The sequence below is a fragment of the Microtus pennsylvanicus genome, chromosome 4, assembly GCF_037038515.1.
Source record: "Microtus pennsylvanicus isolate mMicPen1 chromosome 4, mMicPen1.hap1, whole genome shotgun sequence".
Lineage (NCBI taxonomy): Eukaryota > Metazoa > Chordata > Mammalia > Rodentia > Cricetidae > Microtus > Microtus pennsylvanicus.
Window position 1 is genome coordinate 130,343,406 of NC_134582.1, and position 25,910 is coordinate 130,369,315.

The window sequence follows — 25,910 nt, forward strand, 5'->3', positions numbered from 1 at the left end:
TCTCACTGAGTCTGCTTTATGATGTGTGCTCAGTAACAATGCTGCTCATGAACCTCTTAGAGGTATTAGCCATTAACAAACGTTCAGTAATAACATCACCGCTCTGTCTTCCCCAACTTGATGACACAAACTGGAAGGCATACCCTACAGAAATGTAGTGAACCACAAACTAACCACCGCATGAAATGATGTACAAGTTATCTGATGGCCTTTGAGATCTTCATAGGACGACTTTGTTGGCCTCTCACAATGATAGGGTGAGGTTTCCCAGTGACTGATTACACTTGGCGCTGTTCTAGGTTTCCCAGTGATTGATTACACTTGGCGCTGTTCTAGGTTTCCCAGTGACTGATTACACTTGGCGCTGTTCTAGGTTTCCCAGTGATTGATTACACCGGGCAGTGTTCTAGGTTTCCCAGTGACTGATTACACTTGGCGCTGTTCTAGGTTTCCCAGTGACTGATTACACTTGGCGCTGTTCTAGGTTTCCCAGTGATTGATTACACCGGGCAGTGTTCTAGTACCCTCCCTGCTGCTGTGATACAACACTGACTGAAAGTAATTTCTGGGAGGAAAGGGTTGAGTTACACTTCTAGGGCACAGTCAATCACTGTGGACAATGTGAAGTCAGATAGGAACTCAGACAGGAGGTGTGATTGTAGGACTGCAAATCCAGTACGCCGAGTCAGAGGCAGCAGATCAGAGGTTCAAGGTTCTTCTCTGCTATACAGGGAGTTTGAGATCTGCCTTACTATCCGAGGTACTGTCTCCAACAAAAAACGACAAGAGACAAATCTCTTCTGCACATACTGCTGCACTACAGAGTGTCGGCTGAAAAACTTCACATAACTTCAGACTGCTGTTACTCCTTAGAAGTACACTGCTTCTTTTCCACACCACATCATTTAAGCTGTTGTTAGCAGTTCATTGGCTGGCTCTAGCATACAGTGTGTGTGTGCGTGCATGCATGAGTTTGTGTATGGTGTGTGTGTGTGTGTGTGTGTGTGTGTAAGACAAAGATCCACTTTGCTTGTTTTTTCTTAGGGTCTGTCTACTTTGGTTTTTGAGTCAGGGTCTCCTGGGACCTGGGATTCAGCAGTTAGGCTAGGATGGCTGGCCAGTGTGCCTCAGAGATACACTTGAATACGAGGGGTGGGGTTATCTGAGCAAACCACCATGTCCTGTTTTTCACTTGGGTTTTGGGGGATGGGAATTAGGTCCTTGTACTGATGTGTCAGGCACTGTACTGGCTGAGCTGTCTTCCCAGTCAGTTGGTATATACTTTTTCACTATGGTTTCCTTATGGTGCTAATCAAAGTTACGGGGTTGGCAAACTACTGGGAAAGGAGGCTTCTGGGCTTGATAAATACCAATATTGAGAGCTTTCTCTCTCCTATCTTTGAACTGCTTAAACCTCTCAAAACTGATAATAATGGTGGTGAAGATGATGGTTTTATTTGAGAAAGGATGTTTTTGGGTAGCTCAAGTTGACCTTGAACTCACCCTCTTCCTGTCCCCATTGCCTGATGTTGGAATTGCAGATGTTGGCCTCCATGTTCTGCCCAGTAATTATTTTTAAGCCCACACTAATTTTATCTTTAAATACTCACTAGCTGCCAGAATCCATGTTTCTGAGCTTTCTGAGCAACTATTGTTGAAACTCTCAATAGTGAAGAAGGTTTCACTGCAAGCAACAATCAGGGAAGAAGGTGCCACTTGGTATCAAGCTAAGTAGAACCTTTTTCTGACCAGTTTGCAAGTCTACCACGGAAGAGAAAAAAGCATAATACATTAAGTCCCACCTGCCTGCTAACTTTAAATCCTGGGTAGGGGAATCAAAAAGTAGTAGTTTATTGTGGATTATGTGATGAAACTACTTTTAAAGCAAATGTGTAAACATAAGTATATATATATACACATACATACATACAAAGGTATATGCATATATTTGAATATATTTATATAAATGAGTTACTGTCTACATGTATACCTCTAACTCCATGTTTATGTGGGGGACAGGGAGTTTCTAATACTGCATTCCTTCTTGGCATCAGGCCTCCAAGAGGGTACTACGTAGAAACCGTAGGAAATAAAGGCATTGTGGCTGCAGGTGTGGGCACACTTAGGGTACACAGGCAGTGATTGTTCTACCCGTGGAGTTCCCTCCTTTTTGTGGAAGGAATCGGAGTGTTGATGTATGTTCTAGTCTGACTCCTCTGGTAACTATGTTTAAACAGTTCCTCAGTCACTAGTGATGTCCTTTAGACACACTGACTCTTTTTCTTTAAGATTAACTTTCAGTTTATGTGTATGAGTCTTTGCCTACACATACTCACACACGAATGCTTGCAAGCATGCATGCACACACGTATGCACAAATGCATGAATAGGCATGCCTGGTGCCTGCAGAGGCCAGAGGAGGTCATTGGATCCCCTGGACTGGAATTATAGACCATAGTGAGCTCTGGGGACTGAATCCAGATTCTCTGCAAGAGCCGCCAGTGCTCCTAATCACTGAGCCATCTCTCCAGCTTCTATACTGGATCTTCTTAATAGGAGAAGGAAGATCTGATGTCTCTATGGAGATGGAATCCCAGGTACCAAGCAGAAGAAGGCAGTTTAACCCCATCGCTCCCTGACTCAATTGCAGTGCTGCAATGACAGGTACTGCTTCATGGAACAGGTCCTTCTCTCTTGTTTCAGAAGGATGGGATGCTTAGAGCGACAGGAAGAATACACAGTCTTTCCTTTAGACTGCGTGGGCTTGGGAGTTTCCTAAAACACTTCTCTTCCATCTCTCAGATAAACACTAATAACCCACAGGCAGAGTAACCCACACAGACCTATGCTATGCAGCGGCAGAGTCATCTTCTGGTTTTTCAGTTGACAGTTTCACTGTACAGTTAGAGAAGCTGCGACTCCAAGGACAATCGTGTTATTATCTATTAAAGGTGGAATCTGATTTGAAAAAGCCAATTATAATTTTCAAATTTATGCCATTGGAAAGTATTAAAAATGGCCTAATTTTTGTTGTGGCTCAGTCTTTGGAGAAATTAGTATTTATATATGCATGTCAGAAAAGCAATTAAATGATAAAAGTCTACCGTGGCAATTCATCACGAAGAGACAATCACATTTTTTGAATTATATATGGAAAATAAAATTATTATTGAACTTATCTTTTGAAATTCTGTCATGGTTCTTTCTTATCTAATGTTCTTATTTTCTGAAAAAACTTTTCAAGAAACCATCTGACATTTTAATGCAAAATTTTGTTTTTGAAATTTTCCTCACAAGGCAAGGAAATGAATACACTGAGTTAATTATAAGAAGACCTCTGTGTGGCATTATCTGAAATAAACTGTACTTGTGTAGAAAGTTCTGTAAAGTCCTTTGGTGTGCATGCTGGCTTTTTTTTGTATTTCAAGTATAAAATGGAAAGAAATTTGCCTATATATCCTCAAGGAGAGAGAAAACACGTGACAGGATTTGACCAGCGCTATCTGTCTCAAACAAGATATGACTGATGTCATGTGGGGCCCCAGGAGTCTATTCTGGCTGAGGAAATGAAAAGGAACCAAATGCTTGGCAGTTCTGATGCAATCTTTATTACCACTGCTGCTCTGCTAAGCAGGACAACTGAAGAATTTCCTTCTGTTAGTCATAGGTGTGGTGGTGCATGCCTGTAATACCAGCTCTCAGGAGCACAGGGGGAAGGACTATGAGCTGGTAATCCCAGCTCTGAGGAGGAGAGGCAGGGGGATTGTGAATTGGTATTCTCAGCTCTCAGGAGGCAGAAGCAGAAGGATTATGAGTTGCTAATCCTATCTCTCAGTAACAGAGGCAAGAGGATTGTGAGTTGGTAATCCCAGCTCTCAGTAACAGAGGCAAAAGGATTGTGAGTTGGTAATCCCAGCTCTCAGTAACAGAGGCAAGGGGATTGTGAGTTGGTAATCCTAGCTCTCAGTAACAGAGGCAGGGGGATTGTGAGTTGGTAATCCCAGAACTCAGGAGCAGAGGTAGGTGGATTGTGAGTTAGAGGCCAGCCTGGGCTGTGAGCTATTATCTCAAATCAACCAATGTCTTCCTTCCTGGATTTTGAAATAACTTGCTATGCAATATATAGATCAATTAATACAGTAGTAAGGCTATATATTCTATATTCTCTCTATATATATTCTATATATTCTAGAAAATCTCCGTATGTGGTTACCATAGACTAACTTATACTATCAGGGTTACAGGCCAGCAGTCTGTGCCACGCGGCCATGACATGATATCTCAAGTGGGCGAGCATCATGTGGTACTCTCTGGTTCAGCACTCTAACCTAGCAATGCATGCAGGACTCAAACTCCCAGACTCCTCCTCTTACCAGCTATGTGACCCTGGAAAGGCCACTTAACCTTCATGTCTCTGTTTGCTCCCTTGTAAAATGTAGTTGATAATAACCGTATGTATCCCACAGGTTTGCTTTAAAGATTAAGTAATTCACACACGAGCATTTGTCCCGGTGCCTCACGGCCTGGTCATCATTCAGCAGAAAGCTGGCTCTTTGCAGACAGGCAGAACTCTCTGGAAGGTTTGGCTGTCTGTTCCTTAATGTTTAGAGAGAGCCATTTTGACATAGTCTGTTCTGAGTCAACCCAAGTGTCAGCACAATACAAAAGGGGGCCATTAATAAAGCACACAGAATTATTGCTGACTTTAGCTAAGTAGAATAAACATCATAAATAACTTATTAGGAGAGGTTCCATATGAGCTGCCCATACATCACTGAGATTTTCAGGAAAGAAAGGAGACTTTCGTCCAGTCCTTTCATCTCACACAGGAGGTAACTCAGAGCCATCAAAGTTCAGTTTGAACACAGCCAGTTCAGAAAAGAATTGAGCTCAAGGCCTCCTGACCCCAAAGTCTTTGAGATAGTGAGGACATATTGTAGATTAATTCAGGGACATCAATCTTAGAACTTGTTTTTAATGTGTGGATTTTGTTTCTTACAGAGCATTTGGCTCATAGACAGTTTTCAGACATGAATCTGTCTATGAAATTCATAAACATGCGTCCCCACACGTTCTCATACATGCTTTGGCCAATGTTTATCAGGAATGCAAAAGAAATCTACATTGGCTTGCCTCTAATCACAACTTTTGCCCAAGGTTAGTAATGATATATCTGAGAATTGATGGAAAAAATGCAGAGTGAACTGAAAGAAAGAAAAAAATCAAAATAAATGTCTTAAATTGTAATTAATAAGTTCTTCTGAACACTAAGTCTAACGAAGTATTTTAGAGAGTGTATTAACTAGATTACTACACAGTAGCAAAATGTTGCTCAGAGGGAAGTAACTCGGCTGATGGTAGTGGACTGAGAATCCTCTCAGCACACCCATGGCTACATGGAATCTCATAACATGATTTTACTTAGAGTAGAGATTTTCATGAGCTTAAGGTCAAGTCTGAGATGACATTATACTAATTTGGGTGGGCTGTAAATCTAAGGACAGTGTCCTTAAAGAGTCAGAGAAGATGGCTGAGGAGATGGTTCAGTTGGCATAATGCCTACCTTGTGAGCATGAGGACCTGGGCTCAGGAAAAGGTAGGTGTGCTTGTGGATGTCTATAATCTTGGCACTGCGGGGTGGGTTGGGGGCAGAAGCAGGCAGATTTTCTGCTGTCTGAGCCTGCTGGTGAGTGCTGGGTTCAACAGGAGACTATCTCAAAAGGTAACAAAAAAAAGACATAATGAAAGACCCTGCCTTCTATCTCTGGTCTACATACGTGTGTGCATACATGTACATGTATACATGCAGACCCTTATACACACTACTGTATCATTCACAAAAAGACAGAAAGAAAACACAAAACATGAATATAGCAACCGAGGTTAGAGTGATGTTCACAAACTCATGGAGGCCAAGAATAAGGGGAAGGCAGAGAATAACTTCTCTTCCTGCACCCTCAGAAGGACATACATCTCCACCTCATTGGCTTAGGGCTTCTGATGGTGTGTGTTTGTGTTGTTGTTGGTGGTGTTGGTGGTGTATGTGTGGTGGTGGTGTGTGTGTGTGTGTGTGTGTGAGTTGCTAGGGATTGAACCTTGTCCTCATATATATTAGGCAAGTCTTCTATCACTAAGCTATATACCTTTAGGCTTTGATTTTTTTGAGATAGGATTTTAAAGAACATTTTTTTTAAACACACAGGGTCTTTGTGATTTGGTTCAGGCAATTCTCCAACTCAGCATTGGCCTCAAAATACCATCTCTTTTCCTTAGCCCTTGTAGTGTTGGGTAGCATTGAAGAACACTGGCTTAAAACTGGACAACTGAAAACCCAAAGTGATTTTGTCTCTCTGAACTATAGTTGGCACATTTATAATGTACTGTTTATAATGGTGGGGTCTTTCAAAGCTGTTAGGGTTAAATAAGGTGCTTGGCAAGTGGTAAAATAAAACAAAACATAACAAAAAAAACCTATTTTCTTCCTCTTGTTTGTTTGTTTCAAAAGAAAACTTGGAGATTTGTGGGATTGTCAAAGTAGTTTCATTTTCTTTTTTCTTTTCTTTTTTTTCTTTGGTTTTTTGAGACAGGGTTTCTCTGTGTAACAGCCCTTACTTTCCTGGGACTCGTTCTTTAGACCAGGCTGGCCTCAAACTCTGCCTGCCTCTGTCTCCCGAGTGCTGGGATTACAGGCGTGTGCCACCACCGCCTGGTTATCAAAATATTTTCAGTAATAGAGAAGATGAGGATCTAGAGACACAAAGTCCATATTAATAGATAGACAACAGTTGATTTTTATTGTCACACGAGGCAGATGAATCTGTCTAGTTTGGGAGGTAGAATATGAGCAAAATTAGACTGACTTACAGCTTCCCCAAATAAAGGTCAGATCACAGCAGTATCATTTAATTGATGATCATTTCTCAGCGTGAGGAGACTTAAATCTTCAATGTATTTAAGGTCAGGCTGGGGAGCCGGGTGGATAAAGTGCTTGCTGGCAAGTATGAGAGTCCACATTCATCCCATACATAAAAGCCAGGCAGCTGCGGTGGCCATCTCTAACTCCAGCACTTGAGAGGCAGGGACAGGGGATCCCCATAGTAAGCTGGGTAGCTAGACTTAGCTGGAATTTGAGAGGTCTAGGTTCAGCAACAGATCCTGCTTCAAGAAATAAAGAGGAACTCAAATGGGGAAGACACTGGACCTCAGCTTGCATGTGCACACACAGATACACACGCATACACACACAGGCACACACGCATGCACTTACACACACATGCACACCTTTCTCTCTTCCCACTGCAAAACTCAATGAACTTCCCCGCTGCACAGATAGATAAAGCATCAGGCGATCTTCAGATTCAAAAGATCCAACCTCGGCTGATTGCCTGACTATAGCCTGTGCTGTCCTGATTCTGTGTGAGAACTTTTAGAACAATCTATTGCCTTCTTTGTTGGTTCTGTTTGTTCAGATTTTGGGTTGGCTGGATCTCCACACTGATTCTACGCTGTTCCCCACCTGACCCTTTAGCAGACTTTCACCAGACTCTCAGGGACTTGGGGTAGTTCAACTGTTCTTATCTTCTGGGGGAGGTGACCAGGAAGTGAAATGGGAAGATTGTTCTAGAAAATTTTTCTCAGACAACATCAGCACAGCACAGGCAGTAGCCAGGCAAGCATCTCAAGAGACTTTGAACCTTTGGAATCTGAAGATCACCTGCTGCTTTATCTATCTGTGCAGTGGAGGAGTTCATGGAGTTTTGAGATGGGGAGACAGTAATGTGTGTACATCCCCCCCTCTGTGTGTGTGTGTGTGCATGTGTATCTGTGTGTGGTTGAGGTCCAATGTCTTCCTCAGTTGATCTTGGCTCACCTCTCCTACAGAAATTTCCTTTGAAATATTTAAATATTTGAAACTTAAAAATGAAAACCTTTACATTTAAAACTTTAAAAAATTCAATGTTTATGGCTAGAGTCCACTAATGAGTGAGTACATTCTATATTTGTCTTTTTGGGTCTGGGCTATCTCACTCAGAATAGTGTTTTTTATTTCCATACATTTGCATGCAAATTTCAAGATGTCATTTTTTTTAACCACTAAGTAGTACTCTAATGTGTATATGTTCCATACTTTCTTTCTTTATTCTTCCACTGAGGAGAATCAAGATGAATATGGTATGTACTTACTCATTAGTGGACTCTAAGCCATAAACAAAGGACAATGAGCCTATTGTTTGTGATTCTAGAGAAGCTAAATAATAAGGTGAACCCAAAGAAAAACATATATAAATCCTCCTGGAAATTGGAAACAGACAACATATCCAGGAAAAAGTTGGGAGCATGGGGGTAAAGATGAAGGTAGGGTATGGGGAGGGGAAGGGGGGAGAGAGAAGGGAGAAGAGGAGGATTGGGGAGAGCTTGGGGGAGTTGGATGCTTGAGATGGAGGAAAAGTGGATATGGGAGCAGGGAAGAAGATATCTTAATTAAGAGAGCCATTTTAGGGTTGGAAAGAGACTTGGTTCTAGAGGGGATTCCAGGTGTCCACGGGGATGTTCCCAGCTAGGTCCTTGGGCAGTAGAGAAAAGGGTGCCTGAACTGGCCTTGTCATGTAGTCAGACTCATGACTATCTTCATAGAACCTTTGTCCAGTGACGGATGGAGATAGAGACAAAGACCCACATTGGAGCACTGGACTGAGCTCCTAAGGTCCGTATGAAGAGCAGAAGGAGGGAGAAGATGAGCAAGGAAGTCAGGACTGCGAGGGGTTGGTTGGTCCACCCACTGAGACAATGTGCCTGATCTAATGGGAGCTCACCAAAGCCAGCTGGGCTGGAACTGAATGAGGATGTGATAAAACCAGACTCTCTGAATGTGGCTGACAATGGGGGCTGGCTGAGGAGCCAATAATAATGGCTCTCGGATTTGTTTCTACTGCATGTACTGGCCTTTTGGGATCCTAGTCTGTTTGGATGCACACCTTCCTAGGCCTGGATGGACGGGAGAGGGCCTTGGACTTCCCACAGGGGAGGGTAACCTGACTTCTCTTAGGACTAGAGGGGGAGGGAGGAAGGGAAGTGGGAGAACAGGAGGGAAATGGGAGGAAGTGGAACTTTTGAATGGTATTATTTATAAAGCAATAAAAATTTTAAAAAATCAAAACAGAAAATGAAAAACCAGGGCTGGAGAGATGCCTCAGTCAATAACCTACTTCCTGTATAAGCATGAGGAACTGAGTCTGGATCCCCAGGACCCTTGTAAAAAACCATATATAACAGTGCATGTCTGCCTCGCTGATGTTCACAGAGGTGAAGGAGTGTGGGGTTGAGGTGACAGCCAGCTTAGGTGTATTGGCGAGCTCCAGGTTCAGTGACAGACTGACTCAGAAACGAAGGTGGAGGAGGATGGAAGAAGACACTCAACTTTGACCTCTGGCCACTAGCATGTGGCCAATACACAATAATAACACACACACATGCACATGTGCAAATGAAAAATTCTTGCAGAGGGGTTAATGCTGATCTCTGAGAAAGAGGTTCTAGGTGAGCGACATGGTTACCTGGAGGAACGTGTGGGCCCACAGTCTCGACCTGACTTTCAGGACTGCACTCTCTCCTCCTCCCAGTCGTCCCACTGCACAAGAGATTTGCAAGCACTCAATGTTTGTACAGTTCTGCAAAATGCAAAGACAGAGACGGACTATCAGTGCCTTGAATGGCAGCGAAGAATCAACACTGATGCGGCTTTCTTTCCTCAGAAGACGCTGGCTTGCCTGCAAATCTAATGTATTCCATTTAATTTAGAGATAGGACAAATTTATTAAAGCAACTGAGACAAAGAACAGTTAGCAATGATGCGAAGTTGTTTCCTGGTCAGAGAAAGGTAAAAGTGGATCATAAAATCCCATTAGAAACAAGCTTCTCTCTAAGGGCTCCATTGCCTTGTGACAACAAGTGAGTTTTGTTTCATTTTCTCGGAACTCGGGAAGATGTTTCTTAGAGATGAAAGATAAACTGGGAAAACCTGGAAGCCTTTGTAGAGAAAGCCTTTGAGTCCCTGTCACCTCAAAGATTCAAAGTTAATGACTCATTGATAAGCAATTGCTTCACAACATTCTCTCCTCTGTCCAAACCACTTCCTGATCGCTGAGCAGGCGCTTGTACAACTCCTATGCATTACACGGTTGTTAAACCAGCTATTTTCCCATCTTATACGGGATCCCCCTTTAAATACGAGATACACAATGTGGAAAAAGGTTCCGGATGAGGACATTCTACCTATCAAATGTATCTTCATTGGATCCCGGTTTCCAGAGGCTCATTTGTTTGAACACTTGCTATCCAGCAGGTGGCGCTGTCTGGGGAGGCTGTGGAGTCTAGCAGGAAGGACCTGGTTGGGAGGAGGTCACTCACTGATGGTGTACTTTTAAGCTTATACCTGCTTCTGGTTCTAACCTGCACTGTCTACTAACTGACTGGTTATGTATATGGTCTTGCTTCTATGCACCCCCAAGGCCCAGACAGAACTTCTCCTGGTACTATGCCTTTCCTAGGACAAGCAGAAACCTCTCAGAAACTGTGCTCAAATAAACCTTCCCCCTTTCACTTGCTTTGTAAGGTGCTTTGATCACAGTGATGGCAAAGATGACTAATAACCGAGTGTGGGAATACATGGATACCGCAATGTTTTTCACGTGCCCTTGCAGACTGATACTTCCTTAATTGGACTGGAGATAAGATCAAAGAAGTAGCCCTGAAAGAGTGGAGGCTATTGCAGAGGAGAGCAGGAGGTTGGATATGGAATCTGCAGGTACTGAGTGGGAAGAAGAGTGGTCCATAAAAATCCTCAGGAGGGGTCAGCGAGGATAGGAAGACAGCCGGAAGAGTACATATAGCGAGAGGCAAGGAAAGGGCTATAGTTGTTTCACCAGCTGGTCAATAGCATCAAATGCAGAAATGAAAAGAAGAAAGACACGGGTGTTGTAAGTTGAGTCTGTAAAGAGAACAGAGAAAAGTTTGGAGAGGGAGGTAAATCCTGGCCGAAGCAAGGGGCGACTGAGATGAGGGAGGCGAGGATGGCTGCAGGTGGGAGAAGAATTAAGTTTCCGTGTTGGAGATGCACATTTTAAAAAATGCAAACTGGAAACTGTGATGCCAGCACAGGACGTTGGCATGCTACACTTACAAATTCCTAATCAGGAATGGGATTCCGTACTTGGTTTTAACCAAACAAAAACTGTAGGAGGTCTTCTTTAGCTTTTGATTTTAGAGTAAACTTTGCATAATCATCCTCCCCTCGGAGTCGTCTTGATTCAAGGACATGGGTGGCTGTTGCATGGCTTGTAGCGTTTGAGCCAATAAGAGAAAAAGAGAAGGTAATGGGAGTTTGAAATCAGATGCAGAGACCAATGACTGTCTTGGCAACCATTTGCAAGTAAAAGGCTCCTATGATATTTAGAGGTTGAAATTTATGTTAAAATATTTAATGAGAAATAGTAGAAGAAATTGGACCTACAGCACAAGTGCATAAAATTTCAAGAGAATGCCATTTACCTAGCTCCCCTGCTCTTCTGCTCAAGATTCATGTGCAAAGTAGCATGTATAAGAGGAATCTGAATCCTGTTTTTGCAAATGTGTAGTTCTGCAGAAGTTGGGATATTGGTTTTTCAATAGGTTCTTCTCATTTTTACAGTACACAATAGGATTCTATAGATGTCAACTTTTATTGACAACATACAGTTTTATTTTTCTAAAATAAATTTATTCTAAAAAGGATAGCATGAATCACCTACTCTAATATTTTGAAGCCATTGTACAATCTTACAAATGTATAGGCCCTTGACTCATAATCTGCTGATTATTGTAGCTTTATCTCTTCTTAAGAATGATATTGGAGATAAATTCCCTTGTATTTTTCATTTCCATGTTTTAATTTTCCTGTTAAGAAGAAACAAGTGGATGGATATTAGGAATTAAGACACAATTGTGTGTGTTCCTATGTGTGCTGCTGTGTGTGTATAAGCACACATACACATGTGTACATATTCTTGTGCAGGCCAGAGGTCACCTCAGATATTATTCCTCAGGCACTGCCCACCTTCTATGCTGAGACAGTGTCTTTCACTGTCCTGAAACTTGCCAAAGATGCTATAGTGACCAGTGAGCCCTGGGCACCCAGCCTGTCTGTCTGCTCAGTACTGGGATCAAATGCACATCACCACACTCAACTATTTTACGTAGGTTCTATGGAACAAACAAACAGGTACTTACGTTTGCTAGGAATCCATTTTCAGAATGAGCCGTCTCCCCAGCCCTAAGATACAGTTACAAAAGCCTCTTTCGTCATTTTAGGAGCCCAGGCCAGTTGTGCAATCATTGCCTCTGGACTTATCACCTCAAATTGGAACTCTATTTCCTTAAGCCTTTGCCTCATTAATACACAACCGTAATTAGTACCTGTGTCACCCAATCATCCTGTTATGAAGCTCTTGACTACTACTATGAATATGTTCTGGAATATTAGTGCTGTCATTGGGAATGACATTGTTCTACTTTATTGGACTGAAATAAGTAGTTAGGATTATCAGGCTTTTATATATATTTTCTTCTGCCTTAAAAATTATAGTCAACTCATGTAGTGGCATTTCATTCGTATCTTAATAAATAAAGCTTGCCTGAAGATCAGAAAAGTAAAACAGCCAGACTGGCCAGTCTTATAGACCAGGCATCAATGACACACACCTTTAATTCCAGTAGCCACAATGACACACACTACCATTATGTGTGCCCCAGCACGTGGGGCCAAGGGACCGTATGATGAAATAAATCACTGACTGTGAGCTAAAATGAAACCTCCACTAAGTCGCTGTCTTGTATTTGTCACGGCAGAGAGAAAAGCCACATTTGCCATTGCTTCCCTTTCAACTACGCAAATGCTAAACTCAGAGGTTCAGGACCTTGGACATCCTTGCTCCTTGAATTATGTCACTTTTATGACTGTCTGGGACAGTGGGGCTCACTGAAATATTGCCAGAATGGGCATTGTATTTTGAATTCAGTGAGGGTGGTAGCTGGTGAATTTGATCAGCGCTAAGTAAGCTATCTTTTAATATGTGCAGTGGATTTTTTTTTGTAGTTGGATAGAGAGTTAAGAGGTCTAGGGCCATAGAGGAGGAACAGGAGTTAGTGGACTGGCATTCTAGGGCATTTGAGATATAACTCCAAAAGCTAGCGCCATTAGTTCAGTGAATTCATCCCTGAGTCATTTGTTCACAGGGTCACTAAGCCCATAAGCCAGGGAAGCAGTGCAGGGAACACGGTGCATATTCTCATCTGAGGGATTTTTGATAGGGTAAGCTGGTAAGGAAGCAGGCCTGAGAGTCGGAGCACCATAGTGCCCAGAGGAGTCTCAGAGCTGCTCTGCGTTTCTGGGAGAGGGCCAACAGCCTGGGCTTGGGAGTTTTCCAGCTCCCCACCTAGCCAGGGCAATGACCGCTGCTCCCGTGGGAACAGCTGTAGAGCTGCCCTCGGCTCAGAGTTCTAGCTTTCTCATCCTTCAACCATCCTTTACTTGGTCCTGAAGCTTCCTGATGAAGGCTCCTCTCTTTTCTGTTTGTGATTTTGGATTGGTAACTTGAGGCTGTACCTTCGGTTTAGATAATGAGTATCAGGAAGGGCTTCTTCAGTGCAAGTATGGAGCAAGAAGCATCTTTCCGGGCAGCCTTTGCTCTATGTGAGGCACAGTGTTCTCAGCCTGTTCCCACCCCCAGTCCCTGGGGATGCTTGGAAAGAGGATGGGGCGTCTGGCGGTCTCTGACTTCTGATAGAATTTGAGGCTGTACCTATAACTGAGTCCTTATGGCTGTAGTCTATGAAATGCTGATGGATTGAAAGTTGACCCTTGCTTTGTGCCTTTGCTACATGGTCAGAAAAGGGTGAACATGTGAGGAGAGACAGAGGAGATAAGATCCTGATCAGCATTGGGATGAGTAAGGGCCTTGCATAAGAATACCAATTCATGCTGATGGTTCTGCAAAGTCCCGCCAAGATCAGACTAGATCCTCCAGAGGCCCTCAGTGCCAAGACCCCCATATTTCAGCCCAGAAAACCTGAACACATTAGTTTTTCTATAAGGTTTTATTTTATGCTAACGAATACACAGTAATACAATGGAACAGAGTTCCTAATAAATACGCTGCTGTTTTTTTTCTCCACACCCTTTTGCTGTCCGTGCTTTCCTAAAGCTGATGTGTACTCACTGCGCATGCTAATGATTGCCCTGTGACTTTTTGTACATGCAGACATCACACTTAGCTCTCAGCTGTCTATCAGCTACCCTCTCTTACTCTCCTCCCCATCCCCTCCCTTATTTCATCACCCTTTTCCAGGAGTCTCTCTATTACTTTAATTCCCAGACTTTTGATTGGCCCTCATGTAGCCTAGGCTGGCCTTGGGCTTGCTGTGTAGACAAATCTGCCTCTACCTCCCAAGTGCTGGGTCATAGCCATGTATCATCCAAGTCCCTGGATGTGTTTGCTGCCTTGCTAAGATGATCATCGGATTTCTGATGATCTTTTATTTTTATATTCTGCATTCCAGATATTGAAAAGCTATGTGATTCTTATTTTCTGTATGACTTATTTTACTTAATGTGATGTCCTTTAGCTCCATTAATTTTCCCGCAGATGGCTCCGCTCGTTTTCCTTCTTCCTCGAGGTGTTTCAGCGCTCCATTGCCCATGTCTGTCGCATTTCTTCCATCTGTTCATGCGTTGACAGCACCTAGGCTAAATCGTGCTCCTTGGTTCTTGTACGTTCTGCCTCTGTACACATGGAGGTGTGCACGAATCTCAAGCCGACTTGGTTTCCCTGAGCACACGGTGCTTACCTCTTTCAGACAAGCCACGCCCCGTAAGATTCAAGGAGAGGTGTGACACCGTAGGGACTTACTGGGTGGAAGGGGCTCTCAGCGCTCATCTCAACTGTGCCGCTCAGGGCCTCTGAGTGGGCTAATAACTGAAACTTGATGTTTGTAAATTGATTTTCAAAAGTTAATCTCCAAAGAGTGGGATTCAGTACGCCATTGTCTTATATGGATATTACGGTTCCTGCCCTTCTTCCTGTCCTATTCTTTCTGTTCTCGGAATAGATTCACAGTCACACTTAATGTTCACCTCTGTTTCTCTGAAGTGGTCGTTGTGGTGGATTTAGAAGAATATAAAGGTCATATTGCAAATACTCCTTTTTTTTTTTTTTTTTTTTTTTTTTTGCTTTTTCGAGACAGGGTTTCTCTGTGGCTTTGGAGCCTGTCCTGGAACTAGTTCTATAGACCAGGCTAGTCTCGAACTCACAGAGATCCACCTGCCTCTGCCTCCCGAGTGCTGGGATTAAAGGCGTGCGCCACCATCGCCCGGCCTGCAAATACTCCTTAATCTTTACAAAAGAATCACTTTCATTTTTCACAATACAAGCTGCCCAAAGGTGTCGGGCGTGTCTGAGCATTGAAGAAAACTGAAAACAGGAGTTAAAGTTAAAACCACCTGTGTCTGCGAATTCTGTATAATTCAATATTTTCGCTCAGTCCTGTGCACAGGGCGACTCACCAGTATTTTTGCAGGGCTCTGTCTGTGGAGCTGGACCACTGGCACATCCCTCTTCCTGACAAGATGAGGAATTGTAGCGTTTCTCAAGAAGGCGCTGAGCTCAGGGGTGTCCTCTGGGGAGGCAGCCGGCTGCAGAGAGAAAGCAGGCATCAACACACATAGCTGCATTCACAGATTCTACCATTTTCCTTCACCTCAAAGCCCGGGCAATCGGATTCACAAAGACTGTGCTTTACACAATCAACACCAAAATGACTCATGATGACCAGGAACAAGACTGTCCTCTCTTTGGTTACAGGAATCCATGAAGCGCTGGAGAACACATTTTTGAGAAATTTATCTTGCAAGGATAAATTTGAAGAAGAAATAATTTCCCAGAAGGGCAGAAACCAAGAAGTTGACTGACGCTCCAGTTACCCTCACTGTTTTCCTCTCGTGAGGGAGGGGCCTGGCTAAACGGAGGCAAGTTCTGTGTGGAAAGATAAACCCTCAGGCGTCTACAAAGGGTTGGAGATAGCCTGATGTGGTCCACAGCCTGCTGTCTTTATGGCTGCGACCCTGTTCATGAGAAGCGCCCCTGAGAGGAGACCGGTGTCCTAGGGACAATGGCTTTCCCAATGCACGCACTGCTGTATGACAGCCTGCTTTCCAGTCTTAGTTTTTGTTCTAGAACAGGTGATTTTTATCTCAGTGTTCCTGCTGAGCACAACTTCTGGCTGAAAACACACTTTGGGATTTCAAATTGTGTGTGAACCCCCCACAATATCCTAGTGACGTCATTTGCTTGCAGATCTGCTTAACTTGTGGCTCACAGGGCAAAAGCATCAGAGGAAAACTATGAATGAGGTGCAATACAAAGTAGTGAACAAACTACTTTGTGTTAATAAATTAATAATCTAATCATAAACATGAGATTGTTCATTATTACTATTTTGATTGCTCAGTTCTCAAGTATAAACTTTGTGGAAACTCAGTGCTGTGTTGCGGTGACAAAGTTCAGACTACCTGTGACCAACTGAGTGCAGAAACCTGCCTCCCACTTCCACCCTGAGGCTTGAGCCTTCCTTTGCTTGATTTGTCTACACATAATGGGAGCAGCATGATTACACTTGTGTCCGGGGTGAAGAAAGAAATCCTGGCATCGCAGATGTGAAATGTACCACAGAAGGCAAAACAATCGTGATCAGTGTTTCTAAAGGCCTGAAAGAATCTACCAGATGGACAAAGGGATGGAACCCAGACACTTCGGGGTGACAAGGGTCATGCCATGCTGGATCTTGCTCTTGTTGGCTTCCCCAGATCCATCACGCCAAGAGGCCTTTGACTCCCACTCCACGGCAGCCTCTCTGGTTTTTCTTCCTGAGTTATCACAAGCTCTGGGCTTCCATTTCATGTGGCGCTTGATCTCTGTGGTCTGTGAGTAACTATCAGGCCCATCCACACTTGCCACCGACTGGTCTCGGTGAGGAAATATAAAGTAAGATACAGAGAGTCACATGGCCTTTCCCAGGAAACACCAGAAAACAAGCAGAGAAAAGAGATCTAACAAGGAAAACTTGGGGAGGTTGGGGTGTGGAGGAAGCCCATTAGGAATCAAAGGCAAATTTTCAAAAACAAAGGACTCTCGGTGTCACCCAGATCTTGCAGAGGAGGGAAACCTGGTGAGGGACCTAAGTATTGACTGGATATGTCCCTTGTGGACTTGTGCTCCTTTCCTGAGTGGGAGATTCTGTGGGTGAAAATTGAATCATGATCACTTAAGAGGGTTTGGATAAGTAACGATTGTTTAGAAGAGCATCAAATGAAGTCCCATGGTCATTCTCATGTTAAAGCAGTCTCTTTCCATGTCAAAGTCGGTATAGACCATTTCAGGTAGCCAGGGCTGTATTGTGAAGTCCTGCCCCCTACCCACCCCCCCCACACCCAAATGAAGCGACCAAGTAATCAAACAAAAACTAGTTTTTAGTGGGTTAGAGTTGGGATGAACCTTTCCTAAGTGGGTAGGCAAAGCCCACTCTTGAAAAGGATGCAGGTTAAATTATTTTGTTTACTTTTTATTTTAATGCAGAAGGAAATTCTGAGGCTTGTAAGGTTCAAGGGAGGGATAGTAGAGGAGAAGAAATTGAAGAATGGAAATGGGGACATTTGATGTAGAAAAATTAAGCCTGGAGCAGCAGAAGGAAATGGCTTTTCTCCGAAAGCGTTGGAGAGAGAAGTTGAAGATGAGAAAGAATATTAGATGTTGCATATTGTGGGCTGGATTTTGTGATGTGGAAATTGATCATTTGAAGACACGCTTGTCTTCAGGACAATAGCAATGTGATGGGAACTGGAGAGACAGAACAAAGAGTGCAGCAGAGGCTTGGAGTGATTAATATAGAGACTGGAGAGGACAGGACTTCCTTGTGACAAGGACGACCCCGTGGGTACTCCCAACCACTGGGATATAATGGGACCACCAGCTATGTAGGGCCCTGGTCTCCCTTATTCCTGTGGTGCATTTGCGGGGACAGTTTATGATCAACTAACTAAGCTTCCTGTGTGTTTCTGTGCTAATCCTGCCCCGCCTGGTGGTTAGCTGCAGGGCATTCACTCCATTGTTAATATGGTAATTTCCCACCTGCCTGGGCGGAGATCCTTGTGCTGCAGTCAGGTAGATAAGGACTCCCCCAATGCTGAATAAAGTGGCATTCGGCTGATCTCCTTTCGAATGACCCTGGTCTCTCTGTGTCTTCTTTTCAATCTCCAGGCCCTTGCCTGACTCGCATTCGGTACAGTGGTGCGCGAACTGTACCGAGGGTGTAACACCAAATCGGGTGTTACACAGCTAAAAGTAAAGAAGCTGACTATAAAAGGACGTCTCACTGGGACTTCCAGGGCAGTCACTTAGGAACTCTGGAAGTTTCTAAAAGAATGTCTAGGTAAATCATTTTGCATTCTCAGCATGACCGGAAAGAAAGTTTGGCCAAAGGTAGCTTTAAGAGTGGGCTGGGCTGAACTGGGCTGAATGCTTCAGGGAAAGCATGCATATTAAGAGAAGACGGTTCAATGGAGAGAGACGGTGGGAACATTATAGGAATAGAATGGATGAAGAATAAGATGCTGAGTGTGACGGAGGTAAGGTATCTAGAGGACAATGGCCAAAGTCCTAGGATTGTGAGCTGCTGGATGGAGTGGGGTGAGAATTCAGAGAAGTGTCAGCTCCAGGGATGCTGGGATTTCCCAGGACAATGACAGAGCCTGGTCTTGCCAAGAGGATAAACAAAGGAGTTGTTCACAAATGCTCAGAAATGGCGTATCTGGTAGAAAAGTGTTTACAGCCCAAGATTTAAAAAACTGAGCTTAGACAGACAGTTAAGAATTGTGTAAATCCCTAGATCCTCATATGTTTTCTATTACATTTCTGTATGTGTCTGCTGCCATGGACTTCAGATTTACTATGTGCAACTTCTCTTTCTTTTCTTATCCTTTGAGACAGGGTCTCATTATGAAGTATAGGCTAACTTTAAACTTGTTATCTCCTGCCTCGGCCTCTAGAAGTAAACTAATGTACAGAGTGGAAGTACTGGAAAAATTGGGTCATGTTTAGTGTGTGTGTGTGTGTGTGTGTGAGTCATATATGGGTGTGTGAACATACACACATTGCTAGAGCACTGTTTTGGCTATTGTTTCTCAAGTGGTATCCACTTTGGGGTTTCCTGGGTTTTTCTGTTTGCTTTGAGACCCAGTCTCTTATTGGCCTGGAACTTTCCCAGCAGGCTATGCTGGCAGTCCAGAAAACCCTGGGGATTTGCCTGGCTCTGGCTCTGAGTGATTTCTTTACATAGGTTCTTGGGGTTAAACTCATGTCTTTATGTTTGCACGGTGAGTATTTTGTCAACTGTGCCATTTCCCTAGTCACTAGTTGTGATTTTCTAGTCTCAAATTATAACTTATAATTATTATCAGTATTAATAAAACAGTGGTCCCAGACCAAGAACTCTTTGTGTGGTTTCATCAGATGCGGCTTATGTGGAAATAAAGAACATATGTGCTGGGCTCCATTATAATTTGTCAATATTAATACACGGTCTCTGGACAAGCATAGGTCCTCCAACTAGCCAGAAAACAGGGCCCCTGCAAGACAGGTGTCAACAGAACATGGTAACTGGTCAGAAGATAGAAAAAGTGTCTCCGTTGAGTGAGCACCGTAGTCAACGGGTCTTCAAACAGCTTACAAACCGAGTTCCTCAAATGGCATTCCAGAAATTATTTCACAAAACAAAACATAACAAAGGGGGAAAAGTTATCCAAGAAATGTAAACAACAATTCCCATCCATTTTCTTGATGGATGGTGGAGTCCCTTTCCCAGCTGGCCATGGTCGCACAGACCGAACGTTTCCTCCACTGGAGATGAGTGGAGGTAAGAGAGGCTGGACTCAGAGTCCCGGGGTGAGGCAGACAGACATGCTGTCAAGAGCAAATTGGTTCAGTGCTATGAGAAGCTGTAAATAAACACTCAAGTGGCTCCCCAAGAACAAACAACTTCCTTCTGCAACAAGGAAATAATTGTTAGTAAATACGTTTCTTTCTGCAGCTGCTACTCAGAATTTGACCTCAACAAGACTTTTTCATTTTCATAATTTCCACCCAAACTCCTCACTCTGGTGTAGCTTAAATTTATGGATTAAAGGAACAATATGTAACCAGAATGTGCAGTACAGTTGGGAAAGATGGTCTTTGAAGAAAGAAGTTGGGTGAAATGAAATTAGTGGCCCTGAGAATCCATAGTTAAGCCTTGTATCTCATCTTTTTCTTGTTTGTAGTGTCTTTGGAGCCCAGGTATTCCCAGTACACACGAAAGAACAGACTATACTCAGGGACTATAATTAAATCTAAGTGGAGGCAAGCCTAGAGGGCCAATGTACCCTGCAATTAAGACATACATGTTAAGGGTTTGTGGGCAGAGGGAAAACCCCGCTTTTTCCTTCCCGAATTATGCAGTCTAAATACAAGAATTAGTGTACCCCATTGATGGTGCTGAAGCTTCCTTAGCTTTTGGATGTGGTGTTTTTCCATTGTATAATATCTATGGGGTTGCACAGATCGATGTGATATGTGCATGTAGGTGGAAGTTGGTGGACTTCCTTAGCTGTCGTTCTTCAGGGTGAAGAAGATCAACAGCAAACACAGATGGTAACTACAGCATCGTAACTGGAAAAGAAAACCAGAGCCAGGTGGGCTGTCTTGCTCAGACCTTCTAAAACCATGGAGGGCTAGGATATTTTCTCAAAGGAGGAGGGGGAGCGTGTAGTTGACACCTGACCATGATAGGGGTAAATAACAGGCATCGTGAGTGCTTCAGCTATGATATAAACTGTGGCTGCGAACATTCCAGCCTTTTAAAACGATTTCAAATGGCATGAAAAGAAATTGGTATGTAATGACAAAGGCAGGTGAACTATTCTTCTTCTCCATGTCTTCATTTGAAAGGTGTATTTTAGGTGAGGGCCTCGGGGTGACTGAGCTAGGGCTGTTGTTTAGGAGCTGACAGGCATCCCCTGGTTTTGAATTGATGAGAAACAGTGGACAGAGGCAGCTAATGACAAGAAAGTACTCTTAGGGATAAGACAAACTATGCAAATTTGCCAAGCCACTGTCTGCTGGCCACTTGAGTCTAGAAAACTATTTGCAGGGCTATAATTTTTGACAGATGAACGGGTTCTGGGTTTTTGCCATTTCTGTTTGTATGATCTGGTTGCAATTTGGACTTCCTGTGAGATCAGCCTTGCTGAAACAAGGAGAGATTCAGAGGCGACCTCCTTACATCTCCAAGGACAATGCATACAACATGGGACTCTCGTGCTTCTTGGTCTCTGTACCTGAGGATCCTCCTTTTGTTGAAGTTATCCCTGGAGGGTGTTCTGGGTTCTACTGTAGATCGGCTCTGAGCTTCTTCACCTTTCTCGCTACTCACAGTCTCTGATTTTTCAGCCTTCTCCCTCACCAGCTCACATTGAAAAACTCAAAGTCCTTTAGTCTTCATGAAACTCGTGGTTCCTTGGTTGGGTTTACTGTTTCAACCTCATCTTATCTAAAGATCATAGCATGTTTGAAAGGCTATTCAAACCCCTGGATAAAGTCCACCAAAATAACAAAATTGGTAGTTTGGAAAAAAAAATCATTTTACCATCTTTAGTATAGCTGAGAAACACTTTATTCAACTCTAAAATCTTATTCCAAGAAGGATCTGGAACAAATTAGATTTAATGGATCGGTCTGAATGCTGCAGACAGTTGAATGTTTCAGAATGTTTTAGATGGTGGAGGGAGGAGAAACTGCTACATTAAATCCTTTCCTTCTGACCTAGACCATGAAGTGTGTAGGCAGAACTTCATGGATGTTCCTGGGATTTAAAAGACAGGTAACCAAACCCCAAGAGGTTGAGAGCATCGCTACGTAACACAGCCCCAACCTTTGGATTGGGAGGCCAATGTGCAAGTAGAACGAATGAGTCTAACCCACTTTGACTGCTCTCTGCTGACCTCAGCCGGGCATTGGCTTCCTTGAGTGACAAACAGGGGCTGTGTTGCTCTCTCTTTTTCTCTCCACATTTCTACTTTTCTTCAGACTCTGATGTTTCACAGGCCAAGCTGAATGAATCTCCATGAAGCTTAGGGTGATGTGGGAAAATTAAAAATAAAGAATTCCCCATTGTCTAGTGGCATCTATGTATGGCCACCCTTGTCCCATCCCATCTTGGATGCTGATGCTCTGTGGTTGAGCAGCAAGGGAGGTGAATCTGGGTGAGATCGTTTGGCCATTGCTGCCTAAAGCCACCATCGGTTAGAATCATTATGCCGGCGGCTTTATAAAGGCACTCGGTGTTCCCTCCTCAGACTTGGGAGGAGCATCGGAGTAACTTGATAGAATAACTAGTTCCTACTGTGCAAACTGAGCCCTGTTAAGGTCAGACTTACTGGACCTTGGTGTGCATGTGAGAAGACTTTCGGGCTTTTGTTGAAGTTGGAACACATCTTTGTTTGCACACAGGTCAAATTTCAGAGGGTTTGGGGAGATAGTTGGCAATAAGAAAGCATTTCTCTTGAAAAATCATGTTTTAAATGGTAACTCAGTTCTGAAGCCAGTCCACAAAAAAAAAAAGTCCCAGGGAAAAAACGCTACTTAATCTTCAATATGGTTTTTATGTCGTAAAACTGGATATTTGTAATAAAAATAGTAATATCCAGGACAATGGCCATATGAGTGATTATAAAAAATAGAAAAAAATTATTTGTTTACTCTGTGATAGTGAGTATTTGGGTAGAGAAATGGGCAAGTGTACCTATGTTTGGTAGACTCTAAGGAGATATCAACATCATTTCAAAGGCTTTAGAGTTGGTGGCTCTGGTTTCCTGAAGTGGGTGGCCTAGAAAATGCTTCTCCGGAAATCTGGATGGTTTCTTTTCCATGAGTATGTGAGAGGAGCAGGCATGGTGGGGCTCCCTATAATTCAAGAAGTCATTAGCCTGAGTCTGGAGATTGGAGAGTTTGAGGCCAACTTGGGCTGCACAGTGAGAACTTGTGTCAAAAGAGAACAGAAGAACAAAGCAAAGCAAAGTCGGTTAGGAGGTTGCACTGAGACAGCAAAGTCAGAAATTCTTTCTGTCAGAAGCGAGCATAGCCAAGAATTTACATGGGAGAACACGCTGACTAGGTCGTGTATCTGAGCCCAGAAAGGGGGTGGGGTGGGGTATTGACTAAGTCGTCTGAATGGTGGCACAAGATGGACTGTTCAGGAATACAGATGTTTCGAGAGACAGCGCCTGGCACCTTCCTTACTGAAGCACGACGGAGTAGGCTGCAGTTAATGCAGGGATTCTCAGCTCGTCAAAGTGTTCATAAGAAATGACCATTGAGTGCCCAGTCCCAAATGCGAATCTGTTTCATCAACTGACCCACTTCCGGTCACTTCCTGGCCCACTCCTAGCACCTCCAGGTTTCAGAGCTCCTGGAAGATTGCAGAAGAGGGGTGGGAAGGATGCAGGAGCTGCAGGATGGGAAGGGTGATGTGAAATGATGTCCCCTAGGTGTGACAAGGCACGTGTGCCCTCGTGGGCTCAGTGCAGCGATGGCTGCCATCATGGATGGGGGAGGGGATCATGAGGCTCCACCCTTAGAAGATGACGGATCGGCAGCTGATGGTTTTGGTTGGGCTGCCATTTCTCTCTGGATGTGTGGTTACCGGGAGACTGCCCCTGCTTGGATGGGACCCATGCTCATGCGCATAAGGGCAGCACCAATAGATTCAGCAGGTTTCTTTTCAGAAGGATGTGTGAAGGTACAACGGACAGAGGATCAGTGCATCGTTCTACACTCGTTAGAGAAGCTGCTTTGGCATGAGATGGTGTTGAGTACAGAGACCCACAACAGGACAATGTGCAGAGAGTGAGAGAATTTGGAGCAGTCAGCCCAAACAGGGATATATTTATCAAATCTCTTCCCGCAAGGCGACAGAAGAGCTGGCTGAAAGATTATGAAGGTCAGAGGTGGTGGATGGCTCCAAAGAAGCAATGTGATCTACACACAGTAGGGCTGATGAGAACTCACAGCCTGTGACAGTGTGTACACCACCTGCCCAAACTCAAGCCAGAAAAAAACCAGCATGAGAAGGGAAAATGGACACAAAGTTTCACCCCTAACCAAGGAACAGTTTGCATTCGATACCTGCTGCTGGGAGAATCAGTCCACTAGAGAAAACTGATTTTCTCTAATGAACACTGGGCATATCACCCACACTCCAGAGCAGGCCACATGCTCAGGAATAGCTGGCCAACATAAAACAGACCTTGTGGTATTACAGACATGTGCCCCTTGGCCTGGTGCTGTATGTAATACCAGCACTGGGGAGGCAGAGACTGGTCAGCTCCAGGTTTAGTGAACACCCGGGATATTAGAGGAAGACACCAGTGCTCTCTTTCTCTCCTTCTCTCTCTCTCTCTCTCTCTCTCTCTCTCTCTCTCTCTCTCTCTCTCTCTCTGTCTCTCTCTCTCTCTCTCTCTCTCTGTCTGTCTCTCTGTCTCTCTCTCTGTCTCTGTCTCCCTCTCTCTCTCTCTCTCCCCCCACACACACACTTTACACAAACATACATAAAAACAATACAGAAGAGTTATCAATTAGCCTTGCTATAACTATTTTAAGATTTTTAAACCTGTATGTTGAAAAAAAAATGTTGTCATCTGTTTTTCAGTAATTTCTACTCATACTTAATCCAGGACAAGTTGTTTATCTGTGCTGTCAGGGAAGGAATACTTGCTGAATAAGTTAATAGCAGTGCCACTAATTTGTTTAGTATCTTAGAGAAAACCAGTATTCAGGTACTCTAAATTATGAGTGCTACTGGCCTACAACTATCATTTTAATGTCTACTTAGTAATAAGAGGGTTTTTTTTGAAATTTCTCTGGGAACATATTAAATGTTGTTAAAGTATATTAAGGAGGCTGGGAAAATGGCTCAGGGGTTAAGAACCCTGGTTGCTCTTCCAAAACCAGTTGGGTTCTGTCCCCAACACCCATCTGGCAGCTCCCAATCATCCCCAGCTCCGATTCCAATGGACCCAATGTCCTCTTCCGACCCCCCCCCAAGCACCCAGCATGCATGTGATACACATATGTATATGCAGACAAAATACTCATATGCATAAAGCAAATCTTTATGTTAAGAACAACATTTCTACACCTTAGGAACTTGTACATTCCTCTAATTAAGCTGTGTTACGGGGCTGTTACTTCATATTGTCATAAAATCTTATATTTAGTTTTCACAGATTGAAAGCTTCTTTTTTTTTTTTAAAGAAGCATAGTTAAGTTGCATTAAAAGAATTTCCTAGCCTTGGGCAGCTTTTTAATGTAAAGCTATTAGCACGCTAAGGAATAAGTAGGGAGCAGAGAGTGCCAGGTGCTTAGTATACACCGCCACTCAGTTTGCACGAATCTGTCAACATTTAAAGCAAGTTATCTGCTAGTGCTGTCCCTGTCACTGAGAGTGATTGTTAAATTGCCACAGACGAAGAAGAAACCTTACAGTCAGCATAGTGCACATTAAACAAGTTACATAATATATACAAACATATATAAACACTGTCAGACGTAAGCCAAACATTGCACTCTGAGAGTTAGGAGCCTTCTGCTGGAGCATGTGATTCAAGACCGTGTGTGAGATATATTAAATACGGGGCGCACTGTGAGGAGATCTGAGTCACCTAAATAGTATACACTCACATTTGAAGACGGTATGTTTTAAAAAGCTGGTGTCCCTGAGGACAGAGATCATCG

At 43.5% G+C, this 25,910-nt stretch overlaps 1 protein-coding gene across 1 annotated transcript in view; it reads right to left on the minus strand.

Annotated features, from left to right (window-relative positions):
• The window catches only part of Itga8 (integrin subunit alpha 8), a 178,005-nt gene that overhangs the window by 16,387 nt on the left and 135,708 nt on the right, over positions 1–25,910 (minus strand). The window contains exons 26-27 of the mRNA XM_075970501.1: positions 15,596–15,724; positions 9,555–9,668 (exon numbers count right to left, since the gene is read on the minus strand). Coding sequence (XP_075826616.1) covers positions 9,555–9,668; positions 15,596–15,724 — 243 coding nt within the window. The remainder of the gene's footprint in view (positions 1–9,554; positions 9,669–15,595; positions 15,725–25,910) is intronic.